Here is a 20,435-nt window from a genome sequence, read left to right as displayed (position 1 = left end):
AATATAATTGATACATTTTTCTCTAAATTAATTCTAAACCATACCAACTTTTTTAGAACCATCAATGAAACACCACCTGTTCCACCCTAATTATATTGTATGGTTGTAACCAGTGGACCTCCAGCAGAGCTGGCAGAAGTAATACCAAATAATAGAAAGAAAGAGAAGAAAGTTTGGATTTTTTTTTTTGTTATTTATTTTTTTCATTTTTTATGGTGAGACGCGAGGGAAAGATCAGTAAGGAATCTTAACAAATATATTTAGAAAAAAGAAAAAAATGTCAGGTCCTTGGAAAAGGATAAGATGTAGATGGATTTTCTTTTCCACTTACTACATTATATATTTAATGAAACTTGGCACATCCTGTCTTTGATAGATGGGACACTTACAGACTCCATTGAAAGGACACAATCTCGTCTTAATTTCTTATATTCTTCAGATAACTGGCTTCTGCTTGAATACTTCTTCTCTATTAGGTGTTTTAATTATAAAATCTCAAGTTGGAATATTTTTCGTGATGAAAATTTCGATTTATATATATATATATATATATATATATATTTTCTTTTGAAGACAAAAGTTTTATTTTCATTGTCATATTGATGAAAGCTTAACTATCTCTTTAGAGATATCCTATATAAATTTAGAATGACACGGAGAATATTAACATGGCCCTGTGCAAGGATGACTCGCACAAATCAAGAAAATTATCAAAGCTTAACTGGTCTCTCAAGAAAAAAAAAAAAAAAAAAAAGATTTTCATGCTGAAAATTTTTATTAATATATTTTATTTTCTTTTAAAAATAAAAATTTTGTGTTGATAAAAACTTAATTATCTCTTAAGAAACGATACAAACAAGATTAGCTTGGCCTACGACACGCAACGCACAAGTTGAATAATGATCATCTCGATCCCAAGGGAAAAAACAGTAAGGAATCTTCAAGAAAATATAAAATTATGTCAACAGTACTCTGGAAGAAACTAGAAAGTATAAGATTACTTTTCCCCTCCAACTTATCCATAATTCAACTTGGCACAACACAAGGACAAGCGTAGACCCCATGCCAGTTTTGTTCTCTCTTCTTTATGCATTGATATCTATCTTATGGAAATTATTAGATTATATTTTTTTTTTCAATTTATAAAGAATGATTTTCCTTTTTTTGTGTGTGTTGAAGCATTTGATTTATGCTTTACATTTTAACGTTCAACTATGTACAACTAATCACATTAAAGTTTACTTATTACCTTCCATTTGGTTTGCAGGAATAGGGGTTTTGAATGGGAATTAGATTGTACCATTCCAATTCTAAATGTTTGGTTAGGCGGAATAGGAATTCTAAATGTTTGATTAGACGAAATGGGAATCACATTTCAATTCCTGGTGGAATAGCATTTACCTATTTGAGGGAATGGCCATTCTCTTCCACTCCTTAAAGAATAAAATCCCATTCCAACTAATTTTACTTCTCATTCTAATTTTTGTCTGAACCAAACAGATTATGGGAATAGACTACTCTAATTCTAGTTCTAATTCTGATTCCAACTATAAACCAAAACCAAATGAATCCTTACTTTTCATTATTTACATTTTACAAAATCTACTTTCATATTTAAAAATATATATTTACAATTACGTTTTTGTCTGCATGGTGCAGTGGATGCACCATAGATGTTAGATGTTGCCACGTTTTGTGAAGATGAAAATTTTGTTTTCTTTATCATCTATATTAAAACAAAATAATAATAGTGGGGGGAAGCTAAGGGTCCGTTTGGTTTATAGTTGGAATCAAAATCGGAATCAAAATCCTTTGAAATTGGAATCGGAATGGTCTATTCCCATAGCCTCTTTGGTTCGTACAGGAATGGGAATAGGAATTGAAATCAGTAGAAATGGAGATTTCATTCCCAAGGGAGGGAGAACGAATGACAATTCTCTCAAATGGGAGAGTGACATTCCAACAGGAATGGGAATGGAATTCCTATTCCATCCAACCAAACAGTTGGAATCGGAATAGCCCATTTCGATTCTGATTTCAGAACCCTATTCCTGTAAATCAAATGGGGTTTAAGTTTTTTTGTGCTGGAATATTAGTGGGTGTTTGGCATCAATGTTGTTTTCTAAGAAAATGGTGTCACGTAGGTGTCTTATCAGAAAAAGCAGTACTTCAAACAACGTCTTCTTGTTTGGTATCATTTTTTCAGAAAAAAATGTTGCTCTAGACCACGCCTTGAAAATCGGGAAAGTGTGGCCTGGAGCAACACCAAATTTAATATATTTTCGGAGAAAACAGTGTGTTGCTGCCAATGGTGCAATGATATGGTATGATCTTTGATGTTGGATAATATAGATCATTGTTGAAAACATTACTGTGGACATTGATACTAATCAAAACTAGTACTATTTTCTCACAAAATGTCTATATAATAGCATCAATTCCAAACAAAAAATAAACACAATTTTCTCAGCAACTTCACATGCCCAACACCATTTGCACCGATGCCAAACACCTACTAAATTAATTTGAATCGAAAAACAAACTATTTTTGCTATCAAAGTTAAGGTTAATTGATTCATCCATTCATTCACTATTCTCACGTACATGGATCATGGATAGACTTTCACATGCAGGGTAGGAAAGGACCGGTATCTGGATCTTATGTCAACGTGGATTGGTTTTTCAGCATTAGATTTTCAGATGTTTCTAGACAGTTTATATAGAATTTTCTCTACTTTATTCTTGTTTCTTAAGGAAAAAATCTTAGACAAACAAAGAACAGTATTGAAGGTTCTAGATGGCTTGGCTATATGGCGGTTCTAACTAGTGGACACTATAAACTATAAACAAGATGTATACAACGGGCTACAAAACCCAATCAGACGTTAACACATCATAAATGAAGGTTGTAAACATGTCGGCAATCCACAAGATTGAAGCTTTTGATGAAGTGACATCAAAGTGGGGTCATAACTATACTACAAGGCTGTGATTTCGCGAAACCATGTTACAGCTAAAGAAAATCCGCCTTACATATGGTCTTTCATCACATGGAAGGACTACTCTGCTTAACAAACCTGTTCTGTTTAGTGTTTGCTATAAACAGTGGCAGTTTGTCGGATTGGGATCCCCTCCCCTATTCTGGATGCATGCTATTTATTTGTGGTGATTTCTTGATTATAAATATTGACATTTTTACAGCTCATGCATAGCTCTGGCCAATCTAGTGGACATCATCAAATTGATGATTATAATAGGTCATAGAATTCTTCTACGTGGCAAAATTAAGTGGGGTCATTTGGTGTGTTACCTGAGTGGATCAGAAGAAGTTTTTTTTTTTTTTTTCTATGGTTCTGTTATATGGCTTTAACCTTTGCTAACCCTATAATTAGTAGGTTAGTCAGTGTTAGCACAGATGGGATGTTCTCAAAGCAAAATTCTAATGTTTAAATATATAGAGAAATGACTTAGTTCATAGTAAATAGTATTTTGTATATCATACAAAGTTTTAAAAACGGACCCAGAATTAGAACCGGTTTGAAAGGATATGGCCTTTTTCAACTTAAAAAATAAAAAAAATAATTAAAATAAAAACAATCAAAACCTGTTGTTTGGGTAGAATGAATTGATGGTTCGACCATTTCAGTCAATAAATCACTAATCAAGTTAACAGTTTTTGGCCAAAGACCGATTAAAGATAAAATGGAACCAATTACTTGGATGATTCCTAAACCCAATGATCCGATTGTCCAAATCAAATATGACTTAAAAACACTGATATCACACAATATGTATCAATACATTATGGTATTTTGAATTTCGGGTATTGTGTGTGTGGTTGAGACAACATAGGATGCAGTAAGATATACTGGCTATACCACCATAAAAAGCTTGCAGTTTTTAAGATCAGCTTCAGTACTCACACCGTTTATACAGCCTTTTACACCATACATCGAAAATATCTCCATACTTATAATGAGATATTTTCAATATAAGGCCACAAGGGACTGCGAAAGATGTGAGTAGTGAAGCAGATGTCGCAATTATTGGGTTTATTCTTGTGATTCCGCTTTGAAGTGATGTGGAGTGGCTATTTCATCTAAGGGTGTCAATGGATCGGTTTTGGATTGGACCCCATTCAGTCCAAAATCAATTTGGATGGATTAGACGGACCAACAAGACATTGGATTGGATCAATTTGGTCTAAAATATTTATTAGATTGGATTGGACCTGGTCCGTCTATAATAAATTTATATTAGATTGGGTTGGATTAAGCCAATATTTGATCCATTGAAACAAGATATGTGTGTCAATGAACTGGGTTTGGGTTGAAATTAATCTAAATCAAAATGAATTTGAATAGATTAGACAATCCATACATTAAATTGAACCAATCCAAATTGCTCCAAAACATTCATTAAATTGGATTAGATGTAATCCATTTATAATGGACTCACATTGAACTGGATCAGATTGGACCAAATCCAGTCCAATTGACACCCCTATTTTCATCAACTAGTAAGTCATGATCACGAAGAACTCTTTCGATAACAACAACAATAATGGCAGAAGAAAGGTTGCATGGAATGATGTTGAATGAAAGACAAAGAATGCAGAGTTGGTTACATGTAATAAAACAAACTAATTACAAGTTTAAAAGAAGAGGAAATTATTGGGCTGGCACTCACCTAGTGCATCCAACCATGATACTTTGTTGAATAAGGATTTTTTGGGTTTTGACCAATTTTAGAAGATAGGCGCAGGCCCAAGACCGACCCCCTTGACTAATAGTTTTTGAAGAAAAAAAGATTAAAAAGAAATATGTGTGGTAAATAACACTCGATACACCCCCATCCAATATATTAGGGTACATCGATATTTTGAACCTATGGATTCGGTTTGGGTTTAATTTGACCTTAATTAGATTTTGACTTTGAGATGCATTATCTAAATCCAATTCAACTGTTTTAAGGGGGTGTTTTTTTTTTGGATTTTGAGAGAAAAAAAGTTGATCAATGAGATTTTGGTTTTCATTGGCCAAGAATCTTATGTTCATTTTTTAGTTTTAAAAGGAGACCAAGGAAAGTTTATTTTTCTAGGTATCGCTTACTCAAGAAAGTGATACCCATCTCCTAGATGGATAAATAACTTTCCCACATTAAGGGAAAATTGCCAATACTTGAATGGTTTGAAAATGCCGCTTTTAATAATGGATTTTTATGGCTAAAATGGTCATTGCCTTGTTTACTTGGGAAATAAAAGAACATGGGTAAATGGACTTACTCAGATAAGTGTTTTTCAGGAAAAACTTATTCAGGTAATTGCATTTACCCAAATAAATAATTTATCGAAAAATGAACAGGGCTTAAAAGGGAATTATTGAACCTAAATTGTACCATCATATACATAATATATCAAGGTTTTTAAAATTGGACCGGAGAGGGAACCGTTTCCTAGGTCGAATGATCTAACTCCAACCATTCAGTTTGAACGAATGGCCTGTTCTGACTTAAAAAATAAAAAAAGTGCCAAAAACCATTGTCCAAATTGACGGTTTGATCACTCAAATCTACGATTCCCTGACCAAATCAATGATTTTTTGCCAAAAAGCAATTTTAAAATAAAGCAGATAACTGGTTCCTGATTTTCAAGTCCAACCATTCGGTCCAGTCTGATTTTAAAAACCATGTAACATATTAATATCTATACGCAAACCCGATGGGGTGAATAATACCTAAATATTTGAAATGCTGCGATGCCGTCACCTAAACCCAAACCCGACCCGAAACCCTATAGGTAGGGTCAATGAGGGTTCACCAATTAACCCGACCTACTGACATCCCCAGTGGTCCACGATCACTTATGGGATAGACCTTTGTTTTTGTACCCACCTAGATTCCCTTAACTAATATGTGGGTTCAGAATTTGTAATTTATAATAAATTCTCCATCAATTATTGAGTTTAGAGTTACAGACATGTTGATTGTTGAGGACCATTCTCCGACAAACCGGCGTGTGCAGTGCCCATGAGAGCGTGGGGGGAGGTTGGGAATGTCCACCTCCGAACTCCTTACCCACAACCTCCAGGAGCCAGCCGGGTCCCAGGAATAGGCTTTGTTGACTCAAAAAGCTAACATGATCCAATTATCCAATGCCCACAGCCATCGACCAGAGTCGGTGTTTTCAAAACTGTTCGGCCTGGGAATCATCCAAATAACAATTTTCGCTCTCGATCCATTTAACAGTTTTGGCTGTTTTTTATTTAAAATATTTTTTAATTTTTAATTTGTTTATGTTAAAATAGATTATTCATCCAAATCGGGCAGTCAAACCGTCAACCTAGAAATCGCTTCTACTTTTATTATCTTCCTTCGCCTTTCTTTCAACTCGAATGAAACCAAACCGATCCAATTAAATTTCGATATAAGAAATTAGACCATTTGGTTAGTGGTTAACGGTTAGTCACTTGTGCTAACTCAATTTTATTTTTAAATATTATTTTATAATATTTATTAAGAAGCTAAAAGGAAAATAATATAAATAGTTGCCTCATAAGTCACAACCCATGACCCAAAGATAATAAAACCCAGGATTCTCTCTCATCCTCTCCTCTCTCAATCTCTCTCCTGCCATTCCTTCCTCCAAATCCCCATGACTACAATAACAATCAAAAGGGGTGGTAGTGTCAAATCCATGAGGAAGATGTTAAAAATAATTCAAAGATGAACAAGAGATGCGCCCATCTTTTATGACAAATTTGAAAGAATAGATATTTCTCTAATATTTTGGTTTCCCTTCAATTAATATTTGATATAACTATAAAGGCCTTTGCAATGAATTGGTAATGGACTCAAATCCAAAAAGGGAAAAAAAAATTGGAAGAATATAACTTGGACCCCTCCAGATGAGAGGTGGATAAAGATAAATTTTGATGCGCCCCTTAGAAGCAATGGATTGTGCTCGGTAACTACAGTTGCAAGAAACCAAGGAACCATTTTGGAGAAATTGCCGATTTCAAAGGATATGCATTGGGTGTTTCATCTATAAAGAATGCAGAGGCTTAGGCAGCTTGGGAGGCTCACAACCTAGCATTTAACTTCAGAGATTCGAAAGTGATTATTGAAGAGGATTCAAAATTGGTCATCTTGTATTTAAAAAACCGAACCTCTCATTGGAACCTAAAGAATATCATTCAAGATTGTTTGTGGATCAAAGAACTGCTGGAGGAAAGGATGAGCTACAGACATGTCTTCAAAGAAGCAAATTAAGTTGCGGATTGAATGGCTAACGAGGCTCAGGCTAGTTTAAGTTGTTTATTTTTCAATCTTTGTAATCTTCAGATGCTTTAATGTCTATTTGTAAGGGTGACTTGTGGGAACGTGCTACCCCCAAACTTATGTAGCACCTTTTTAAACCATCAAAAAAATATTTCTATTACATATTTAATATTATTGGGTCGAGTTCAGGCTTGGGCTCGGACACGGGCTAAACTTATTTGAAAAAACCCGAACTCAATCCAAAAAATAGTCAGACCCAATTTTTAGAATCCAAACCCAAACCAACGGATTTAAAAATTTTATCTAAACCCAATTTATCTATGGTGATCCAGACTTCCCATTTCCACGCAACCGGTTAACTCTAACCAAGGGCGCCCTGTGTCCTTTTATCGAAAATAGGATATACCCGAATTAGTGTTAGGTCCACATTATTATTTGCCAGCCATTTCCACCCCGGACCTACTTCAAAAACAGTAGTAATAAATAACTGGACCCGTTCGTGTACCAGCACCAGACCAGCCCGCGACCTTTTTTGTGGCGGTCCAAACCCGCCTCTTGTCGGCCTTGTAGTCTTGTACAGTTCGGACCGCCCCCAGACCCAGCCGCTCGCAGGTTTGTAAAACACCTTTACGGCTACGAAACTGGCGTCTCTCTCTCTCTCTCTCCGCCCATGGGAATGTTCTAGGAATCCGGTCTCCAGAGAATTCCACTCTATCCTTTCTAATGACCGAAGTGCCCCCAAAATTAAAACAATTACCAGCCAACTGTTTCCAGAATTAGGACTTCAATTCTCACAATCAGCGGGATGTTTCTGTCAACCCAAAAAGAGGAGGCAAAACCACTAGTTTGGGCTATGTAATCATAGATTAGTCGGTTAATCTTGTTTAATTAACACTAGTCCAAAAATCTAATATTGTTTATATAAGTAGGTAGGGGGGCAGCCGGACGGACAGGTTGGTCCCACCCCGATTGGATAAAATCAAGGTATCCACGTCCGTGGATAAGGCCACGTGGCCTCCGCGTCAGATACTGCAGCTGGCATCTCATCATTCGGTTCATTTGACTGGTGGCCCCACACGCCCCAAAGATTAGGATAAGCTACAACGCTTTTAGCATTTATTTATTGGTCGTAGCACACTTTTTTTTTAAATAAAAGAAAAAGAAATTTAAAATAAAAAAAAGCATATGATATTCGAGTCGTATAGATCCGGATAATATTTGGAAGCTCTAATAATTGGATCAGACTGACGTGGATCCCAGCTGTTTATTCAACCACCCACCGAAACCACTGCTTTGTTCTAATACACATTTCCAATGACAATTTTCCACGTGGACTAAGCCCTGGACCACATATTCGCGGCGCACCGTTCGCCCACGTTGGCTGATGGGTCCCGCCCTTAGCCAAGATCTAGCTATATAAGACAAGCAGCATAATCACTAAGCAGTGGCATTTCACCGCTTCTAGTGCACGTGAACTTTTCGGGAAACAGATTCCACTTTCCAGAACACAGACCTAGAGTCTAGAGAGTGCAGAGGGGCCATGGCCGGAGCGATGGCGAGAATACCAGTGTTTCACCGGAGTTTTCAGTCTAGTGAAGGCGAGGCTGAATTGTTCGGCGGAAAGCCGAGCATGCCTGATATGTTTTTCGGATTTCTAGACGAAGGCGAAGAGTCGCCGGAGAGATGTTTCGATAATGGCGGTGGGCAAAACCAAGATGGAGTTGACTTCCTCGTCAACGAAGAGGAAGAGGAGGAGGAGGAGAATACTAACAGTGCCGAGCAGACCAAAGCTTTCTGGGAGAAGCAGCACCAGCTTGTGCACGTAAGTTGCATACTTGTCTTTCTCTTGAACCGTCGTCAGATCTCTGTAGACCAGTAGTTTCGAGATCTCGAAGGGATAAACGTGTGCACCGCCCGATTAATCGGGATGTTTTTGGGCCACAGCGCCCTGGATATTTCGGTTTCCAGGGTATGCAATGATTATCTGAATTTTGGGCTATAGTCAACTGGGCCCCCATTTGGGGACTCAATGTCACATCTTTCGAGGGAGGGAAGGATATCTATTGTGTCTAGTCTTTTCTGTTTTCTTCATGAGGGTATTATTGTCATTACACGTTTGACGATAATCGCAGCGACGAGAATGCTAACCGGAAAATTCACCAAATTTCAGGCAACGTTGTCCAGGACTAGTTCTCTGGAATCAAAGATCAGACAAGCCACCAAAGAGGCCCTAAGAGAATCCCAGTTGAAAGGAAATATTTGCGTTTGCCGGAGGCCGGTAACCGGAGGTTGCCGGAGTTGCTTGCAGCGAGAAGTTTCGGACCATCTTCGCAAGGCCGGTTACGACTGTGCCATATGCAAGTCCAAGTGGAGGAGCTCTCCAGACATCCCATCAGGTATGCAAGATTCCTACTTCCGTCTCCGAAATTATGGAACTTGATGATTTTAAGCGAAGTTTGATCTAATTGAAGAACTGTGACTCACTCTATTTTTACCTTGTTGCAGGAGAACACACCTACCTGGATGTGCTGGAGAAAAGTCCTAAGAAGGGGGAGGTGAGAGTGGTGATTGAATTGAATTTCCGGGCTGAGTTCGAGGTGGCAAGAGCAAAGGATGAATACAACCGGTTAATCAACCGGCTTCCCGAAGTTTTCGTTGGAAAGGCTGAAAGGCTAAGAACCCTAATCAAGATCTTGTGTTCTGCTGCTAAGGAATGCTTGAAAGAAAACAAGATGCACATGGCCCCTTGGAGGAAGCACAAGTACATGCAAGCCAAGTGGTTCGGACCGTGCGAACGAACCACGCCGGCTCCATTGTTTCCGGTGGGATTTTCTGACCGGCCGGCAAAGCCAAGAGCGTCGATGCTAACGTTCGACTTGCTAGAGAAATTGCCAAACCTACATTGTACAGCGGTTGAAGTTGTGTGATTCAAAGATCAAAACTCAGTTTTGTTTCCTTTCTTACTTGTATCACTTTGAAGCTTACAGTATATTCTCCTCTGTAAATTTCGAAGAGAATAAAAATATATATAGAAGGATAAAAGAATTATTAATCACAGAAACAAGATTTGTTTGTTTGCCGCCTTTTTTTCTTCCTTGTAATACAGAGTTTTGTTGTTTGAGATTGGTGTTATAATCAAATACAGATGATTTCGGAAGAAAGTGACCTGTGACATCTGTTTACTCCGAAACATTGAATGGTAGTTTTGTTCTTGTAGCATATTCTTCTGGCAAATATTTAAATATTAAACGTTGTATATTTATGTGAAGCAGCGGGAATTTTCAGAACTTGGCCACTTTATTAATTTGTGTTAAAATTTTAAGATGATTAGTTGAGTGCAAACTATCATGAAAAAGAGGAATTAGTACCAAAGAAGTCGGATCAACCACAAAAATAGAGAGAGGATATTGGTCCTCTGTAATTGTGTAGTAAATTACAGACTATTCTTCTTGAGCAAAGTAGAGGATATATTCCTATTTTGCAGGAATTCATTAATTCTTGAAATCGAAAAGGTTAAAGGCTGACTGTCGGATCACCTGCCCACCATAACTCTGCCCACTTCTACTCACAATACATTGTCTCCCTGAATCGGAAACATCTCCATGTGTCACTGCAATATTATGTGGGTAGACGTGCGCAGAGTCTGTGTGGGCAGGAGATATAGATTCAAGCGTAAGCCTCAAATATAGTTACGACTTACGCCCAATCCCAAAGTTAATTAGTTAAGGCGAGGCTTTGGCCCAGGGCAAAAGCTCGAATTGGGCCCCCACCAAATTGCAACCCACATTATATAAATAAACATGTATTCAACTATGCATGTTTGTATGTAGGTGTGAATGCATGTGCATCAACACTTTCAACTTTAAAGACTAGGGTATTTTAGTAGAGATGTTTCCAAAATGCAGTCGCAATCCGGACACATTTTGGAGTTATTTAACCCTAGGGCTGTAATCGGATCGGATCAAATTATACATGTATGATAAATGCATATAACTATCAAATATTAATGTGTTGGTAATAAATTTTATATAACTGTATATAATATTTGTGTATATACACAATTTATGCTAATTATATAAAATAATAAATTTTAATTAAATTAGATGGGGTTAAATCTACATCCAATATGATTATTAATCAGATGCAAGTTCCAACATTTAAATTTAGTGTCGAATCGGGTATTAGACTTTCAAAGTCCATTGACAGCCTTAATTAACTCTAATTAATTCATCCTAAATCAAATCAATTGATGGTGACTGACTTGATAAATTCTCAAACTAATTATAGTGGAGACTTGAGATAAAATCCCACTGTCACTAGGGTTGCGGATTGGGGGATGGGCTACGGCTACCACCACCACCACCAAATTTTTTGAAGTGAATAAATTAGAATACTCCAGTCTCCAGCCCCAAACCAATCGATGGCATTGGTTTGGGTTAGGTTAGAGTTGAGAGTTCAAGTTAGGGTTGACTTCAATCTAACCTAACCCCATCAAACTTATACCTCTACTTCGAAACTTTATGCACCCCTTTAAAGCTTGGCGCTGGAGAATATATTTAATTGAAGGGTTGAAGAGTCATATAAACAAGTTTGTACGATTTTATTTTTGTATTAATTTTCTTATTGTGAATCTTAAATTTGAATAGGTCGGTTCAACAACTGTACTTTTAGCATTTTATTTCATTATGAAATCTGGTGAGTAAATGGTGGGTTCGCATGTTCATGCAAATGACTGTTGTCAATATACCATATTTTGCACGTGTTATGCAAAATTTGAAATGTTAGGAGAAGAAGTTTAGAAAGAAAGAACACAATAGCATACTTAAATAAATGAGCCACCTAAGCTAGCATATTTAGGGCTTCGTGCGGTCTTTTGGTTGTTTACAAGTTGGGAAAATCGAAAATTGGTCTATTCCCATTTAGCATGTGGAAGATCTAGCCACCAAAACATGGGGCGCCGAAAAGACACGAGAAGCCCATTTTGGGCTGATTTCAGGAAGCTCCAAATGAAGCTTCTCGCATCTTTTGCGTTTTAATCTCGCATTGAAAGACTCAAAATGATGCATGAAAAGATGCATATCTGCCAAACGGTCTTCGGGCTGCCCAGATCTTTTGTCAAAAGCTCAATGCATCTTTTGACTATGAGAGCTACAAGAAGATTTTCTTAAAAAGACTTGCCAAACGGGCCCTTATTTATTTGTTAGAATGATTTCTTACTGTTTGTTGATTCATCATCTAATCTTTGTCCCATCTATATGGGTTGGGACAATGTTATGTTGATTGTGAACTTCTGAATCCAATGTTTTAAAAACCGACCTTGAACCGGAACCATTTTGGCCATCAGTTCGAGTCAATAGTTTGATTGTTTGGTTCAAATGGATGGTCCATTTTGATAAAGAAATTTAAAATTTTAAAATAATAATTAAAATAAAAAATGGCTAAAAACCATTAAACGAGTTGATGGTTCGACCGTGGGGTCAATGGGTCATTGACCAATTCAATGTTTTTTTGTCAAGGACTGGGTTTGGGATAAAATGGAACCGATTGACTAGATGGTTTCTAGTCCAAATGGTCTGACCATCCAGGTCAACAACGGTTCAAAAACATTGGCTGAATCTTAAAATTGAATTAGTCAATACAAACGTGTGCAATTTTTTGTATTCAACAAATGTTCTTTACTTCTTAATGGTGGTTTTCTTTCCTTTAAAAAAGGGGGTAAAAGACTTAAACCTCCCCTTTATTTTCATGGACTAACAATTCCTTTGTTGGGTGACGTCATAGGACAAAAACCGTCATAATTGGACCACCCTCACCTCTATCACTCTATGCATCACAATTGACTCTTTATAGGCCGATTTAATTGTGAACACACTCTTTGGGTCCGATATCCATATCAATTTATCCTTCCTTGGGTCGGAACTCGGAAGGCAAGAAAATAGATCTAATGCTGTTCCATATACTGGTAGGGACTAAGTTGTGAATCAAATTCTCCTCTCAAACATTTCTATCATGGTTGATTACATTACTCACAAGCAGCTCATTGATATTATTTGTTTCACCTAAAAGCTCTCTATTCTTTGTTTCAATTGGGGTCGAGTCAACCCATTATACTTTCAGAACCATTTTTAACAATTCATCCCACATCCCTCTTGAGCAAATTTCTCGAATTTAAAATTCCCCTCCAAGTCTAAGAGATTCCATTCTTAGGAATGACACTCCATCAATTTTTCTTTCTTAGGTATTTTTGGGTCACCACTTGTATCCACAAATTTTGTCTTTCATTTAAAATTTTCCATCCAAGCTTTGCTAAACAAGCCTCATTAACCTAGTGAAGATTCTTAAGACTTAGTCCCCCTACCTCTTGGGTAGAACACTCTATCCCAACTCAATAAATGTAAAGCCCTTTTACCATTACCCTTAGGCCAAAGAAAATCTTTTTAGCACTTGTCAATGTCATCAATCACATTATTTGGAATTTTAAACAATTGTATGACAAATTGAGACATAGAACTGATTGTTGAATTAAGAAGAGTAATTCTACCAACAATAGACAATGTCTTTTTCTTTCTGCTAGTGAACTTATTGTTAATTCTATCTCTAATATCATTGAAACTATTTTTTTTTGACATTGCCATTTAAAATAGGAGCTCCTAAATAAGCGGCATCTTTTTTCTCTTATGCTATGTTTGGTTTGTTTGAAGGATAAAGTAGGGAAATGAAGGGAAATATAGGAAAATCTATACAAGGTTTGTAAAGGTTTTCCGACCTTTCCCTTCCTTTCCCTACTCTTTCCTTCAAACCAAACACAACCTTTAGGATTTCTCATCATTCTAGCCTTAATTCTTTGGAGCATGGCAGGAATGTTATTTGAAAATTTTAGAGAAGACTTGGCAAAATTAGGGCTCTAACATGAGGCTTTAGCAAAATTCATAAGAACCTCTTTAATTTTCACATAGGTTGGGATAGTAGATTTTGCAAAGATATAATCATTTGCAAATTGCGGAATTGGAATGCAAGGCCCACCCTTTGATGCTCTGCAACTAGTAGGGATTTTGGGTTTGTTAGCTTTCTCCATTAAGTTCTTAGTCAAGGCTCCAGCACATAAGACAAAAATGTAAGGAGAGAGAGGATCTCCTTGTCTAATACCCTTTGTTGGTTTAAATTTCCTTGATATGGTCCCATTAATCAGAATTTTGTATGAGATTGATTTGATGCAAGTCATGACCTAGTCAACCCATTTTTTGTAAAAGCCAAATTTGTTGAAGACTTTCTCTATGAATTCCCATTCAAGTCTGTCATAAGTCTTTTTCATATCAACCTTATAAGCTATAAAGCCTGATCTCCCTTTTTTCTTTTCCACCATATGAATCATTTCATGAGCGATCAGAATATTGTCATTAATTTTTCTATTTGAGACAAATACACTTTGAAAAGGGGAGATAATGGAGTGAAGGAAAGACTAATTTAAAGAATGAAAATGAAAAAGATGGGGCATGATTATTTTTCATGCTACAAGCTACCTCAATTTTTGTGCTATGTGCTTATTTTTCATTTTGAAAGGAATGAGGTTCATGTCAATAATTTTATAACCAAACTCTCTAATATTGCTCATTCTAACCAATTCTTGCCCAAAATGAACAAGAATTGAAGAATGAGGCCTAGAACAGCAAACCAAACATGACCTTTATATATTTTTAACAAGGATGTATTTAAGTTTTCTACTTGATTATGTGAGAGCACATATTAGAATTTTATGAACTTGTTGAAGAGCTTTACGGTTATTTAGTTATTTCAATTGTGTGTTGCATTCACTAATGAATAGGGAATTAATATAATTTGAGGAGAACTTGAATTTAGAAAATTGGGTCACTTTCTATGTACCTGTTGATGGAAAGAGAAGAATAAACAATAGCAGTTGAGGGTATTCCTTGTGTACAATATTTATTAAATTCTTTTTGAATTATAGAATGATTTCAAGCTTCTATATATTCTTGATTAATCATTTCGATTTGGACCTTTCTCTATAGCATCTAGCTTTTACATGTTCCATAACTTGAAATTATGCATACATTCAACATACATAACTTTAGCATATTAGTAGTTCAACTAATTGGTGTTTTTCCCCACAATTAGAAGTTAAAGAAAAATTTCCATGACTTTGTGAGCATTATATAACCAAAATCATCACAAATCGATGCCTCAACATTAGTAAATTTGCAAAGTGGCTTTGGGCTTTTGCAGCTCTGCACAAATTCAGGTTACAACTTACAACATGATCATCAAAAGTATTCAGTTGGATTTCAGGGAAGCTAATAGTTGTAGACAGGGGTGGCAATCTTTCATGCAACCCGCTGAATCCACCCAACCCGCCCAACCCACTTAATCCACTCATTTATTTGGTGGGTTGAAAATGGGATGATCACCCATTGGATCAATTTAAATGGGTTGGGTTGGGTTGTGGATAATCATTGGGTTAACCATTAAAGACATAAGTATTAATTCTTTAGCCATTTTTTTAAATTTTCTTCATTTGAATGAAATAATTTATAATTAATGCATTATTTTTCTATTAATTGTTGACTAAAATTAGTTGTCTCGAATCAACACACTTCATCCAAATCGACATAAATCCAAATCAATTTGACCCGAGTCCATACTAGCTCAAGTGCTCAACTTGGTCTAAATATGAATAGGCTCGATCACCTTGGGTCGGTCAGCCTAGTCTGAACCCGACCTAGGACAGACTGATCCAGATCGATTCGAATCCGAAACGGGGTTGTCCGATCCGAACCCAAAATCTACTCCACTTGCTTTGCCCAGTTTGGGTCGTCCAGTCTAGCTTTGTACCTGCACAACCGACCTGAATCCAAACCAGTCCGATTTACTTCTCTTGACCCGCTTCAGGCCAATCGGTTTGGTCCCAAACCTGTGTACAAACCTGATATGGGCTGGTCCAAGTCAATCTGCCATTAATTGAACCAGTTTGGTCTGGTTTGATTGGATTGATATGGATCTAAACGGTTCAACCACTCTTGATGTGATTAGCTCGAAGACAATCCAATTAGATAGTTCAAATTGGTCTAACCAGTTTGAATCTAAGTGGTTCGGTAAAACCCGAACATAGTTAGATGGCTTCACCACTTGTGTAAATATAATATGCATGTAATGAGATTTGAACCTTCATCACTTATATAAATAACAAATATTATTCCCACCAAGCTATAACCAACTTATTTGTCAAGAGGGAGTTAGTTTTTTGTTTTAAGTACATAAATATAAGACTAATGGGTTTGGATGGGTTGGATTGGGTTAAAGTGGGTTTGGGTTGAACCCAACAAATTTAATTTTATATAACTAGGTCAATGGGTTGGCGGGTTAGATTGCTACCGCCCATTTGCTACCGCTAGTTGTAGACCAAAGGGGCCAAAGCAACTATGTAATGATCAAGGATGTTATTAACACGTCTCTTGACTCTCATCCTTATACTAAAAAGGATTCTTAGTTAAGGATTCCATACAGTAGCAAATCCACTGCAATCTTCCAAACCATGGATAACTGATTCTTAGTTAAGACATCAATGTATTGGATCCTCTGGCACCATTAGAAATCGATCTAGGAAAACTGATGCCATGATGAACAATACAGGAAATTAATAATGAAGGGTACACGGATCTTAAATCCAGAGAGAGACTATCTGAATTTCTGGTGCTTTTTCTTCATCACTGATTAATCCTGAAAAACAAAGTATTTATGGATATTGGTAGATGAATATTTGCTGGGGCAACAACCTAAGGCCTCACAATATATGTCATGGGTTCATTATAGCTATAAGTTTCTCACCACATGACAGATCAGGAAGAATTGGCCATCATTGGAAGCTCTTCAGTTGATTACAATTAACAATTGGTGGATGGTGAATCTGGCCAACTGCAATTACAATTGTTTCTACATTCTCTATTTACACTGGTTTTGAGCAAACTGAGGGGACAAAACTAACCTAACCATGAGATCTGCAAGCCTGTCTGAACCTGGTCCTGGTTTAAGATGGTATGGATCACCCACCTCGGAGCAAGGAGGGTTGCCGGAGCACCAACCACCAGGCGTGAAGCTTGTGTTTTTCCGGCCAAGGAGTTCGACATCAATCTTATCCAAGACAGGGTCATCTTGTTTGAATTTTCTAGCAAAGGGGGCATTGCTTTCAATCATCTTGCTTGTGTGGTTAACATCAAGGGTGAGAGGATGCTGTTTTGGGGGAATGTCCCATGCTATGTAGTGCATATCATGGTTGACAGTAGTATTTGCAAACTCTGGCACATTGCAGATGACTGTTTGGAAGTACCCTTCAGGAGAAGAGATGAAGTTGGTGTAGTACATGAGGAGGATTCTTGGCAAATTATCCCAGCCCCATATGCAGTACTGTACAAATGAACGCGATAGAACCATCCATGCTGATCCTGAACCAACAATAGAGGTGAACTGTATGAGTACAACATTTTAAATTACAGCTCCTTGACAGCCATTTCATTGATCTTTCACTCAGCAGATTGTGCCTGGTAAGTTTCTATACCATTAGCTATCTTGGCTTGCTTAATACTTTCTGACATTTTATCACAGACTGGGGCTACTCTTAGGTTCCCTCCTTATATTGCAACTAAATACCCCTCACCTGATACTTGACCTAATAAAATAAAGATACTCGAATTGTGGAAAATCCATGAACCCAAGCTTGGGTAAAACTTATATAGGAATAATGCTATGGGACACACTGACTCATTGTTACCAGTTATAGTTGAGAAAGAAAAGGCAATAATTCTTGGCTTTGGACAATCTGTGTGGGGCAGAGAATGCTGAATTGCTCAAATGTCAATGAATTTGTAGCTGATTACCACAAGATAGGCAGGGGAAAGGAGGCTAACCAGTGAATAGCTTGAATGTTGTTGGAAGTGATCTCTTTTCAGAAGCCCAGAAAACATCTGACTTTGTTGACATGTAGAGTCCAGGATCAAAAATCAATGGCATTGCTCTATGTTCCCTGCGCATCACAACCAAATGCAAAGTTAATCACTTCTTAAATCTTAATTGAGGAAGAAAGTGAACAACAAGAAACTAAACTCACTCTTTCCACCCTAGCTGACTTGTATGCTCTATGAAATTCAGGTTTCTGTCCAAAGTAGAAAATGTGTGCAGAATATCTGCATCCCAACAAATCTGATCACTTGCAAGAACACCTAAAGATGCTTGAATCGAAATATTTTCTCATCCATCACCCAATAAAATAATGAGCTTGCATGCATATAGATGATAACTAAAAGGACTGAATTCAGGAAAAAAGAGGATAAAAAAACAAACCATCCTGTGTTACAAGAGGATAATCTGAAGCACTGAGGTTTATGAACCAATCCCATTCCTTATTTTCCTTGAGAAGAATGGCACAGGCGTGAAGAGTATTAGCAACCATCGTGGGTCCTCTGTAAGTAACCATATTAGCTTTCGTAATCATGCGAACATTCCCAACTTTTGCAAAAACTGTATCATTTTCCACGCGAGAAGCCAGCTCCAATCTTTCTGCAGCCGGTGCCTCCAAGTCCATATGAACAATGTACAGGTTCAATGGGTGATACAATGCACGGAGCGTCCTCCAGAGCTTCTCCAAATCACCTTTTGATCCAGAGACAAGGTAAGCTAGCCGAGGAATAGGAGGGGCAGCAGGTGGGGGTGCTAATTGTGAAAGCTTTGATTCAAAATAAATAGGCTCTGTTTGGTTTAAAGAGATGCGCAATGGAAGGATGGAGAAGAATGAGTTGATTTTGTGTAATGAAGATATAAGACCCATGTTGAAGGATGTAGCGATGAGGAAGATGAAAATTAGAGAGGTCACAACAAGCGGGAACACCCATTTCTTCTCTGCGTTATGGGTTCCCATTACAAAACCATATTATGTGCTCTGCTCAATTCTGTTAATTAACTGCTGAGCTGACACCTCAAGCTTCTCCCAAAGTATAGATCAAATCCACCGCCAAATTCAGGTCATCGTAGTTGCATTGATCACAGTTTAGTTTACCTGATGCACCAAACCCAGAAAAAGTAAAGGTTAGACCCCATTGGTAAAGGAAGATGAAACCTTTAAGCAGCCACGGAAGATGATGAAACAGAAGAAGTAAAAAAAAAAACAAAAACAAAAATGTAATTCCTAAAAGAACTAACACAAACACTAAGACAGTTGAAGGCTTTCTATGAATGAGCGGATACAAATCCAACTTTTAGGAACAAAGAATAATCCAAACAAACCAAACACTTCAGATACACGACGAAATCTAATTATGGTGGCAAGCATGCAAATCCGAAGGAAATTTTAAACAAATAGAAGAAACCCAAAAATTATAAATCATCAAATTATAACCGTAATTCAATAAATAACGTCAATATTTTTTCACAATAGAACAAAAAAGAATTGAACCCAGAAACAACACAGGAAAGAGAAGAATTAAACAAGAACGATGGAGCCATATTTAATTATTTATGAATCAAACAAGAAACAGTTGAAAAGAAATTCTCTATATACAGAACTTGAGGGTGATGCATGAGGAGTAGGAGAACGCAGTTTGTAGCACGTCCTCGGAGAGAGAGAGAGAGAGAATCAGGACATGTACGAATAGATGTTCTCCTGTCTGTGTCTGTGGTAGAACCTTCACCGCTTCCGCTCTTAATAAATCGATTCCTCCGAGCAAGAAAATATATACAATTGGAGTTTCTTTAACGATTTGATTAAATAAATGGGAACGAGGAACGAAGCCCAATTTGCAGACGTCCCTTGTGCGTTTCTTGCCTTCTCTTTCATCTTCACGTTCTACTTGTTTTTAGTTTATTCGGAGAGAGCACCGGTCTCGGAACTTGATTGACCCAGCGATATCTGTCTACAACTAAATCTGCTTTGATCTTTTAGCATACTACCGGATTTTTATCATCCACACGATCAGTCGACCAACTTATTTTGACACTGATGCTCCAATCCAACGGCTTATAAGAAGTTGCTGTTGTGTATCGTTTGACTGAATTCTTGCTAGTTTGGTCTTGTTGTATGCGCACACGTAAAGGTTATGACTTCACTATTTCGGTAGGGACCATCGGATCTACAGTTTCGTTGACGTACCATACCA

General features: G+C 37.2%; 2 protein-coding genes and 1 non-coding gene across 3 annotated transcripts; 2 read left to right on the top strand and 1 right to left on the bottom strand.

The window, feature by feature from the left end:
* The first annotated feature begins 616 nt into the window (after positions 1-616).
* Positions 617-720, top strand: LOC148803841 (U6 spliceosomal RNA). The gene has a single exon (XR_016081761.1). It is a non-coding gene; the product is annotated as a U6 spliceosomal RNA (small nuclear RNA).
* Positions 721-8,713: 7,993 nt separating this feature from the next.
* On the top strand, positions 8,714-10,439 carry LOC104608217 (uncharacterized). Its single transcript, XM_010274134.3, has 3 exons — positions 8,714-9,100; positions 9,449-9,674; positions 9,784-10,439. Exons 1-3 carry the CDS (start codon positions 8,819-8,821, stop codon positions 10,203-10,205), a joined length of 930 nt encoding a protein of 309 aa, XP_010272436.1. The 5' UTR covers positions 8,714-8,818; the 3' UTR covers positions 10,206-10,439.
* A 6,530-nt stretch (positions 10,440-16,969) lies between these two features.
* LOC104608216 (beta-glucuronosyltransferase GlcAT14B) lies at positions 16,970-20,090 on the bottom strand. Its single transcript, XM_010274133.3, has 5 exons — positions 19,846-20,090; positions 18,628-19,339; positions 18,395-18,470; positions 18,195-18,310; positions 16,970-17,732 (listed from the first exon to the last, which is right to left on the bottom strand). Exons 2-5 carry the CDS (start codon positions 19,199-19,201, stop codon positions 17,233-17,235), a joined length of 1,266 nt encoding a protein of 421 aa, XP_010272435.1. The 5' UTR covers positions 19,202-19,339; positions 19,846-20,090; the 3' UTR covers positions 16,970-17,232.
* Between the last annotated feature and the right edge of the window lie 345 nt (positions 20,091-20,435).

The sequence above is a fragment of the Nelumbo nucifera genome, chromosome 1 (assembly GCF_055504915.1).
Source record: "Nelumbo nucifera cultivar China Antique chromosome 1, China Antique-T2T, whole genome shotgun sequence".
Lineage (NCBI taxonomy): Eukaryota > Viridiplantae > Streptophyta > Magnoliopsida > Proteales > Nelumbonaceae > Nelumbo > Nelumbo nucifera.
Note: the sequence above shows the minus strand (reverse complement) of the source record. Positions and strands in the feature narration are given on the sequence as shown.

Coding starts and splice junctions, on each gene's coding strand:
- LOC104608217 (XM_010274134.3), top strand. CDS start 8,819: ATGGCCGGAGCGATGGCGAGAATACCAGTGTTTCACCGGAGTTTTCAG. Junction 9,101..9,448: donor AGCAGCACCAGCTTGTGCAC/GTAAGTTGCATA, acceptor ACCAAATTTCAG/GCAACGTTGTCCAGGACTAG. Junction 9,675..9,783: donor CTCTCCAGACATCCCATCAG/GTATGCAAGATT, acceptor ACCTTGTTGCAG/GAGAACACACCTACCTGGAT.
- LOC104608216 (XM_010274133.3), bottom strand. CDS start 19,201: ATGGGAACCCATAACGCAGAGAAGAAATGGGTGTTCCCGCTTGTTGTG. Junction 18,471..18,627: donor TCCTCTTGTAACACAGGATG/GTTTGTTTTTTT, acceptor GTTGGGATGCAG/ATATTCTGCACACATTTTCT. Junction 18,311..18,394: donor AGTCAGCTAGGGTGGAAAGA/GTGAGTTTAGTT, acceptor TGTGATGCGCAG/GGAACATAGAGCAATGCCAT.